General features: G+C 45.0%; 1 protein-coding gene across 1 annotated transcript; it reads right to left on the reverse strand.

The window, feature by feature from the left end:
- Window positions 1-5195: 5195 nt before the first annotated feature.
- On the reverse strand, window positions 5196-7106 carry LOC146833835 (uncharacterized). Its single transcript, XM_085600212.1, has one exon. It carries the CDS (start codon window positions 7104-7106, stop codon window positions 5196-5198), a length of 1911 nt encoding a protein of 636 aa, XP_085456338.1.
- Window positions 7107-10667: the final 3561 nt, after the last annotated feature.

The following is a 10667-nucleotide window of genomic DNA, read 5'->3' on the forward strand; positions in this document are numbered from 1 at the left end:
TAGCAGCATCCTTCAGGGACTGGCAGTGGCAGGGTGGTGTGTGGAAAATGCTCCAGGCAGTGCAGAATGTAGCAGCATCCTTCAGGGTTTGGCAGTGGCAGGTTGAGGTGGGCAAAATTGTTCTGACTGGTTAAGGTGCACAAACTTCTTCTTCTGGGCCAGGCACTGCCAAGATTAGCAGCATCATAGAGTCTGGCAGTGGCACTGCCAAGACTAGCAGCACCACAGAGTCTGGCAGTGACAGGTTGAGGTGTGGAAAATGCTTCTGACAGTGCAGAATGTAGCAGCACCATCAGGGTTTGGCAGTGGCAGGTTGAGGTGGGTCACATTGTTCTGACTGGTTAAGGTGCACAAACGTCTTCTTCTGGACCAGGCGCTGCCAGGATTAGCAGCAGCCCATAGTCTGGCAGTGGCATTGTGAAGGCTAGCAGCATCTCAGAGTCTGGCAGTGGCACTGCCAAGAATAGCAGCATCACAGAGTCTGGCAGTGGCAGGTTGAGGTGTGGAAAATGCTTCAGGCAGTGCAGAATGTAGCAGCATCCTCCAGAGTCTGGCAGTGGCAGGTTGAGGTGGGCAAAATTGTTCTGACTGGTTAAGGTGCACAAACTACTTCTTCTGGGCCAGGCACTGCCAAGATTAGCAGCATCATAGAGTCTGGCAGTGGCACTGCCAAGACTAGCAGCACCACAGAGTCTGGCAGTGACAGGTTGAGGTGTGGAAAATGCTTCTGACAGTGCAGAATGTAGCAGCACCATCAGGGTTTGGCAGTGGCAGGTTGAGGTGGGTCACATTGTTCTGACTGGTTAAGGTGCACAAACGTCTTCTTCTGGACCAGGCACTGCCAGGATTAGCAGCAGCCCATAGTCTGGCAGTGGCATGGTGAAGGCTAGCAGCATCTCAGAGTCTGGCAGTGGCACTGCCAAGAATAGCAGCATCACAGAGTCTGGCAGTGGCAGGTTGAGGTGTGGAAAATGCTTCAGGCAGTGCAGAATGTAGCAGCACCCTCCAGAGTCTGGCAGTGGCAGGTTGAGGTGGGCAAAATTGTTCTGACTGGTAAAGGTGCACAAACGTCTTCTTCTGGGCCATGAACTGTCACGATTAGTAGCATCCCATAGTCTGGCAGTGGTACTGCCAAGATTAGCAGCATCCTCACAGGTCTGGCAGTGGCACTGCCAAAAATAGCAGCATCCTTCAGGGACTGGCAGTGGCAGGGTGGTGTGTGGAAAATGCTCCAGGCAGTGCAGAATGTAGCAGCATCCTTCAGGGTTTGGCAGTGGCAGGTTGAGGTGGGCAAAATTGTTCTGACTGGTTAAGGTGCACAAACTTCTTCTTCTGGGCCAGGCACTGCCAAGATTAGCAGCATCATAGAGTCTGGCAGTGGCACTGCCAAGACTAGCAGCACCACAGAGTCTGGCAGTGACAGGTTGAGGTGTGGAAAATGCTTCTGACAGTGCAGAATGTAGCAGCACCATCAGGGTTTGGCAGTGGCAGGTTGAGGTGGGTCACATTGTTCTGACTGGTTAAGGTGCACAAACGTCTTCTTCTGGACCAGGCGCTGCCAGGATTAGCAGCAGCCCATAGTCTGGCAGTGGCATGGTGAAGGCTAGCAGCATCTCAGAGTCTGGCAGTGGCACTGCCAAGAATAGCAGCATCACAGAGTCTGGCAGTGGCAGGTTGAGGTGTGGAAAATGCTTCAGGCAGTGCAGAATGTAGCAGCACCCTCCAGAGTCTGGCAGTGGCAGGTTGAGGTGGGCAAAATTGTTCTGACTGGTAAAGGTGCACAAACGTCTTCTTCTGGGCCATGAACTGTCACGATTAGTAGCATCCCATAGTCTGGCAGTGGTACTGCCAAGATTAGCAGCATCCTCACAGGTCTGGCAGTGGCACTGCCAAAAATAGCAGCATCCTTCAGGGACTGGCAGTGGCAGGGTGGTGTGTGGAAAATGCTCCAGGCAGTGCAGAATGTAGCAGCATCCTTCAGGGTTTGGCAGTGGCAGGTTGAGGTGGGCAAAATTGTTCTGACTGGTTAAGGTGCACAAACTTCTTCTTCTGGGCCAGGCACTGCCAAGATTAGCAGCATCATAGAGTCTGGCAGTGGCACTGCCAAGACTAGCAGCACCACAGAGTCTGGCAGTGACAGGTTGAGGTGTGGAAAATGCTTCTGACAGTGCAGAATGTAGCAGCACCATCAGGGTTTGGCAGTGGCAGGTTGAGGTGGGTCACATTGTTCTGACTGGTTAAGGTGCACAAACGTCTTCTTCTGGACCAGGCACTGCCAGGATTAGCAGCAGCCCATAGTCTGGCAGTGGCATGGTGAAGGCTAGCAGCATCTCAGAGTCTGGCAGTGGCACTGCCAAGAATAGCAGCATCACAGAGTCTGGCAGTGGCAGGTTGAGGTGTGGAAAATGCTTCAGGCAGTGCAGAATGTAGCAGCACCCTCCAGAGTCTGGCAGTGGCAGGTTGAGGTGGGCAAAATTGTTCTGACTGGTAAAGGTGCACAAACGTCTTCTTCTGGGCCATGAACTGTCACGATTAGTAGCATCCCATAGTCTGGCAGTGGTACTGCCAAGATTAGCAGCATCCTCACAGGTCTGGCAGTGGCACTGCCAAAAATAGCAGCATCCTTCAGGGACTGGCAGTGGCAGGGTGGTGTGTGGAAAATGCTCCAGGCAGTGCAGAATGTAGCAGCATCCTTCAGGGTTTGGCAGTGGCAGGTTGAGGTGGGCAAAATTGTTCTGACTGGTTAAGGTGCACAAACTTCTTCTTCTGGGCCAGGCACTGCCAAGATTAGCAGCATCATAGAGTCTGGCAGTGGCACTGCCAAGACTAGCAGCACCACAGAGTCTGGCAGTGACAGGTTGAGGTGTGGAAAATGCTTCTGACAGTGCAGAATGTAGCAGCACCATCAGGGTTTGGCAGTGGCAGGTTGAGGTGGGTCACATTGTTCTGACTGGTTAAGGTGCACAAACGTCTTCTTCTGGACCAGGCGCTGCCAGGATTAGCAGCAGCCCATAGTCTTGCAGTGGCATTGTGAAGGCTAGCAGCATCTCAGAGTCTGGCAGTGGCACTGCCAAGAATAGCAGCATCACAGAGTCTGGCAGTGGCAGGTTGAGGTGTGGAAAATGCTTCAGGCAGTGCAGAATGTAGCAGCATCCTCCAGAGTCTGGCAGTGGCAGGTTGAGGTGGGCAAAATTGTTCTGACTGGTTAAGGTGCACAAACTACTTCTTCTGGGCCAGGCACTGCCAAGATTAGCAGCATCATAGAGTCTGGCAGTGGCACTGCCAAGACTAGCAGCACCACAGAGTCTGGCAGTGGCAGGTTGAGGTGTGGAAAATGCTTCTGACAGTGCAGAATGTAGCAGCACCATCAGGGTTTGGCAGTGGCAGGTTGAGGTGGGTCACATTGTTCTGACTGGTTAAGGTGCACAAACGTCTTCTTCTGGACCAGGCACTGCCAGGATTAGCAGCAGCCCATAGTCTGGCAGTGGCATGGTGAAGGCTAGCAGCATCTCAGAGTCTGGCAGTGGCACTGCCAAGAATAGCAGCATCACAGAGTCTGGCAGTGGCAGGTTGAGGTGTGGAAAATGCTTCAGGCAGTGCAGAATGTAGCAGCATTCTCCAGAGTCTGGCAGTGGCAGGTTGAGGTGGGTCAAAATGTCCTGCCACTGGCAAGAATAGCGTTTACAACCAACAGGAGCAACACTATTCCCCAAACCTGGGGTAAATAAACAATGTTATAGCTACAATAGTCCAAGGCAATTATAACAAATTAAAAAATTCATATGCATGAAAACACAGAAAAAAATCATCTAAGCAAGAAATCCAGAAAAGGTACCCAGCATAGAGACAAAAGTTTATACAAAAACATTTTTACTAAAACAGCAAATATAGAAGAGCCATTACAAAACAGTTTAAGAATACTTAAAAAGGTGCTCACATAGTTACACAGGGGGCATCACTAAAGGCTTAATGTACAGTGTGAACACAAACAATGACAAAGAGAGACACAATTTCAAAACATAAAAAGGCCAACAAATAACAAGAACAGAAGATCACAATCAATGCTTCCTCATAAGTATATGCCAAAGACAGACGTCGACGGCGTTTTGACCTATAAGGTTTTCAAGGCCATCATCAGGACACAGGTATTATTAAAAGAGCAACCAGTTCAAATAATTTGTATCTTCCGAAACAAATGTAGCTTGATATAATGCAAAAGAGATCTCATAAAGACAGCACTAGAAGTCCAACAAAAGAACATAATCCTAAAATCAGCACGTCATCCATTTAGTGGCACTGTAGGGTCTGGTACAAATGTATAAACTGGCCCGTTTGCAATTCAGAGCCCAAAGCACCCGAACGCGGATGGGCTAGCCAAACCAATCCGCAAATCACTCCCAGGCAATGCGGTGGAAGGGCGAGAGTCCCGGCGATGCGGTGGAAGAGCAAGAGTCCCGGCGTTAAGACGCCGAGAAGGTCACGCTTCCACCGCATTGACGGGGACCGATGTGCAGATTGCTTTGACTAGTCCAGCCGTGTTCGTGTTTTGCGCTCTGTATTGTGATGGGGTCGGTTTTGACAATTGTACCGGACACTACAGTGGCACTAAATTTAAGAAATGCTGTTTTATGATACATTTTTTTGTTGGACTCCTGATGCTGTCTTTATGTGGTCCCTTTTACATTTTATCTGAGTACGCTTGTCTCGGATTATACAAAGTATTTGATTTGGATGCTCTCGTAATAATTCCCTTCTTCTGAGGAAGACCTTGAAACCATTGTAGGTCCAAACACAGTTGGCGCCTGTTTTGCGGCACATACTTATGAGGAAGCATTGATTGCGATCTTCTATTTGTGCTATTTGTTGGACTTTTGTTTTTAAAGTTTGACTCCCTCTGCCATTGTTTTTGTTCACACTGTACATTAGGTCTTTAGTGCTGTCACCTGTGGAACTATGTGAGCACCTTTTAAGTATTCTTAAACTGTTTTGTAATTGCTGTTCTCTAATTGCCGTGTGAGTAAAAATGTTTTTGCATTAACTTTTGTCTCTATGCCGGGTGCCTTTTCAGGATTTCTTGGTCAGACAATTGTTTCTGCGTTTCCATGCATATGAATTTTTTAATTGTTAAGAATTGCCTCGAACCATTGTAGCGATAACACTGCCAAGAATAGCAGCATGTTAAGACAGTAAAACAATTAATTGTAGATACTGCTGTTGAACTTTGCTAGCAGTTCCGGCGAGGGCTTGAACGAAGAGGAATTAAGACCATTGCGCTTTAGTCCAAATTTTATGTTGAGTATATTTGATAGCAGTTTCAGACCCATTCGGTTACGGTTCTCATTTTTAAGCAGGGTCATTTGTGAGAACACTCGTTCCACTTGTGCATTTGATATGGGTAGGGTCAGAAGTTTAATGGCGCCCATGGCCAACTCCTGAAACCGATGATTCCCAGCTGCATCTCTATAATTCAATACTTCAATCCAAAAGGATTCCATGCCTGAAGAGGTATTGAAAGAACATGAAGTCACTGTTCGCCACTGCGTTTCTAATATGTGTGTTGGGTCTGCAAAACATTCTTTTGGCAAGTCCGTAACCAGAGGTTTAGAATCTGAAAGCACATTTTGGGGCTTCAGAAGCTCCAAATGTCTTAGGAGGCTCAGCGAATCTGGCAAGCGCATCTGATACTCTGCTGCCAGAACTTTAACAAAGTCTGTGCACCGTTTTTCTATGCAGTCCTTGGCAGCATCAGGCAGTTTGCTTTCTTGGAGCTTTTTACGGAAGTCAAGGCCAAGGTCAGCATCCTGCTGCCCAAGATAAATGGCACTACTTTGAAGATCCAAATTACACAATTGCTTCTCGCTATTGGTACTGAAGACACTGGGCTTTACAATTCTTCTCATAGTGGACCTATATAAAGTTTGCAAATCCCGGAATATGTGGAGGACATCACCAGATTCAAGCTGAAATGCTTTGTTCACTACCTTAATTTCTAGCAACATAGGTTTCAGGAAAATAAGATAGAGATAATTTGTCTCGTCATTGTACATTTCTTGCAGCATTCTAGCTGCATAGCAATGTTCTACGTATGATGCGTTGCAAAAGTGCAGCTTTAGAGCATCATACTGCTCCAGAAAACGCTCCACACAATCCGCCATGATAAGCCACCGCGTTTCACATGGCGAAATAAGCTTCAATGGCATTCCTCCATCCAGAGTTTGATATACATCTGTGTAGACTGCCTGGCGCTTTGGAGAATGTGCAAACCAGTTGTAGGTTTCTCTCACCATGAACTCCACATTGCTGGGCAAACTCCGCATTGCTTTTCTAGCAACAATGTCGAGCGAGTGGCAGATGCACCGTACAAGCTGCAAAGTAGGCTGCTTTTCTCTCAACAAAGTGTATGTGGAGTGGTTTTTGCCACACATCACACTTGCGCCATCTGTACCTACCCCTACCATATTTTCAATTGGAAGCCTGCTGTCCTTGAGGAACTCCAGGAGTGCATTTGCAATGTCTTGTGCACATGCCTCTTGCAGTTCTATCATCCCAAGGTAACTACTCACAATTCTGCTACTTTTCTTACTGAAGTATTTTACACAGACGCACAGTAGTTTCTTTACAGAAATGTCAGTGGATTCATCAATGATCAACGAATACGGAGAACTGCCCATATCTTGAAGAAGCTCACCTTTGAAATAGGGGCCTAAAAGTCCATTTATTAAAGCTGTGCACTTTGTCCTGTGCATACGGAAAGGAGGAACTTCTTCACTTAAAATTTCTCCCAGTCTGTCAATGCTGTTGATTGATGTGCTACATGCAGTTTGCACAGCAATCCTAAGCTCTCTCCTTTTCTGGTCGTTTGATAACTGACAAACTGGTTGTGCAAAAGATGCCATGGTTAGGCTAGGTGTGTCCATGCGCGCACGATGTCTAGCTGTGGATGCATGCAGCTTTAAATCATGGTAGTGGGCCCGCAGCTGTAAGTGACAGTATTTACAGTTTGCCTTTGCTTCATCTGTTTTCACAGGGGCAATCCACTTTTTTAGTTCGGGGTCAGACTCCCATTCCTTTCTGTACACTTTCTTGTACTTTGACCACTTGCCCATTTTGAAAAAGTTAGTTTGTAGCTTCCTGGGACCTGGTAGAGGGCTGTACAATCTCTGCTGTGTGGCAGGGCAAGTATCTGCAATTGGAAGAGATAGAATATCCATCAACATCCCTGGTTCGATAAAGTTAGCCGTGAGGAGCTTAACCCAGTTTTTGGTCTGGTGCATGGTCTCCTGCATTGATCACCCAAAAAACCCACACAAAAGACAAAGTCAAATCATAACTGAACCTTAAAACACATTGCACACATCACCCATGGTCAACGTACTAGCCATCTCCTTAGCATTCTAGCTCAGTTTATCACTCATCCCAATATGCAATGCAAAGTAACCTTCAACAAATCTCCACCTGTGTTTGCCCCTGTAAATATTTGGTCATAAGCTGGACCACTGGAATTGTGAGACTGCGAGACAGAGGCATTTTTCCACATAATTATAGATTTGACACATTCGGCGCAAATCGATCTGCTGCATAATCGGCAGATATTACCAAAATTCATTGTTTCCACCTGAAATGGATCAAAAGTTACCAAAAACAGAGACAGCTGTTGCCACGCAGTTGCAGCCCCATTGCGATGGTTGAATCGTCAGATTTCTGTTGCTTACTGCTAGCTTTGGGTGTTAAACTGGTACTACTGGAGGTGCACATGCCCAGCTATTGTGTTAACTTTGCAAAAATGACAATATGGCACATCATGTGATTCATCCACTTAGCTGGTTACTGCAAGGGGCTGGCCATATAAAATTTGTGTATAATTGTGTTCCGGAGATGGCATGGTTGGAGAGATCTGTGGGGTGGTCATTTTCAACATCAGCCCATATTGGAGCCTTTTTGCGAGTTGTCAAGAACACATTCTTTAGGGAATTTGCAGGCTATAGTGCCCAGCCCTGTTGCAAGCAGTCTAGGGAAAATAGGGCCATAGCGCAAGAATATTAATAAGTAAGTTATGCAAGTCGTGTGCGAAAGATGATGTACATACTTTCTTGCACGTGCATAATTTGCCACCTGCGTGTGAGTGTGTGTATATATATATATATATATATATATATATATATATATATATATATATATATATATATATAGATGTGTGTGTCATTGAAACCTGTCAGGTGTTCAGGCAAGAGGGCACATTAACTGGTTAAATAAATGCAGAAATACACACATTTCATCGGAATTTCGCAACACCTAAAATAAATATGGATAAATACAGGTAAAATTTGCAAAAATTACATATGGATAAATACAGACATGACACAAATATAAATACCATAAAACCGGGAGCCCTAATTATAAGGCACTGGACAACTGGTATCTACAGCCATATAAATCATGAGCACACAATTCATTTGCCCACAAATAAAACCCTTCTAAAACAAAACAACAACTGCCATGAAAACAATATTAAGAAACCCACTCCCAAGGAAGATAGGCGTCTAATTTGGGCAGAGACCCCTCTGTTGAAACATCAAACAGAGGCCGGCGGAGCACTGATGTGGAATTGCTTGGCATTGGTGGTAAACACTCTGGCAGCTTCTTTGGATAAGGAAAACTGCCTTTGCTTGACATTGGTACTTAAGACTGTGGAATACTTTAGACATGGAATGGGTTTCAAAAACAGCCACTATTATCAATAGAGCCTGAATCCATATGTCCCCCTTTGCTTGATTACCCAGCCAAATATTACACAACTATAAAGTAATTTAACCACTTCATTATTCTTGTCTTTTATGCTGTTAGGGACGGTGGGAATTCAGATATTATGACCTTTAACAGGATGCATTTTGTAACTGACTGCATGAACCACGCGGTGTGGTACAATCTTGTCATCTATAGAAATGTATGGTTCATCATGCAGTTTAAATGAACACCAAATAGTAATAATAATTTTTAAAAACTAACTTGCACCAAGATGCACACACAGGAGGAAGACTACAGGCAATGGTGGGACCATGTACAATAATGTAAAGGTGACACTGGGATAACTGTGCTCATGTCAAGGACACTTTGGGTCATATTCAGCTTCCGGAAGGTTTGTTAGCAGTGAAGGAGACTGCTTCCTGTTCATGAAAATCTGAACAGCTTCAAGGAACAAATTCCTGATTCGCTTCATGCCTTCTATTCACATTCAGAGCCGGCTATGTTACTTTTGCTCTTCCCTCCTATTCTGTAAGGCTGTGCTGCTCTCGGGGTAACTGCACTGCCGAGTGCAGGTCCACTACACTGAGCACCACTGGTCCTCTCTCAGGCCACGTCTCTGCTGTTCCACCACCTAGAACAGTAGGTGAGGCAGATAACCCAGTAGGTTGAGCGCTTGTGGACAATAATGTGTAATCTGCAAGCCCGCATTCAGGCAGGTCCACATCAACTCTTTACGTTCATGAAAAGCTTACCCTTGTTTTTTTTTCTAATAGCACCTCTTAATGATTCAGTTTGTTGTGTGCATTGCGCACTCATACTATCTATATAAAATGTCCTGTCCCAAGAGGCACTTCTACAAAGGAATCTTTTCTACAGCTATTTAGCAAAATTAAAAAGTTTGTTAGGTAGTGGGCCATATGAATACTTTCTTACGTGTCTTCTGGCACCCCAGGTAAGAAGAAAGAAAACAAGGGCTGTTTTACAAAAATATCATGATAGATAGATACCCATGTCACCAGCATCACTTCCCAAAACAGACCAATGTCTTAGGCCATCTGCTTTACAAGTGTACCCGTTTATCCATTTGTGGTAAAAAAAAAAAAAAAAAAACAACAAAAGTAGAAAACACGCAACCACCGAGGTGGTTATCAGTGACAGCTACTATTTGGTCTTCTATGGAGTCTGTCACATCTTCCCCTGAAGGATGGGGCTGGCAGGTGGAAGAACAAATGGCATTGCATAATAATTTACAGGGCCACAGGCTGCTGGAGGAAGCCAAGAATATAATCTGCCAGGCCTTGTTAGTGGAGGAAAGAAAGGAAATACACCTTAGATAATAAGTGAATATGAGGATTGTATTACGATGATGGATTCTTTCACCATTTATGCTAGTTGCAACACAATGGGAAATTAAAACAATAACTACAAAAAATAATACTAACCGGAACAAAAAACAACATTAATTTAGAATTTACATGACTGCTACGCTCTTAGCGAGCTGTTTACATTTTATCCAGTCTTGTCCAGTTTGGGCGAAACACTTGGCTACTGAGATGCTGCCATTTTGGGGAAGAACACTTTTTTTAAAAATGGGCCTGCGCTCTGTCATATTAGTAGGCAGTATAGTTTAATAGTGATTGATCTGGAGAAACACAAACTTAAAATTTACAACTTAATACCATGATTGGGGGGTTCTCTTTAATAATCATTATTGATTTCTATCCAAATGAACACTTTTTGCAACATTAGGATAATAATAGGCTTGGGGGAAAAAACATCAAGCTCTAGTTCATAAGTTGCAGTTTGTATGCAGCTCTAAGATTAAAGTTAATAGCTCACGGTTCTTTGTTAGGATTGTAACTTACAAACTTCAAGTAGCAAAAGGATCTTACTGACAAAAGCAGTAACCCACTGACCTATTT

Source organism: Triturus cristatus, chromosome 4_2 (assembly GCF_964204655.1).
Source record: "Triturus cristatus chromosome 4_2, aTriCri1.1, whole genome shotgun sequence".
Lineage (NCBI taxonomy): Eukaryota > Metazoa > Chordata > Amphibia > Caudata > Salamandridae > Triturus > Triturus cristatus.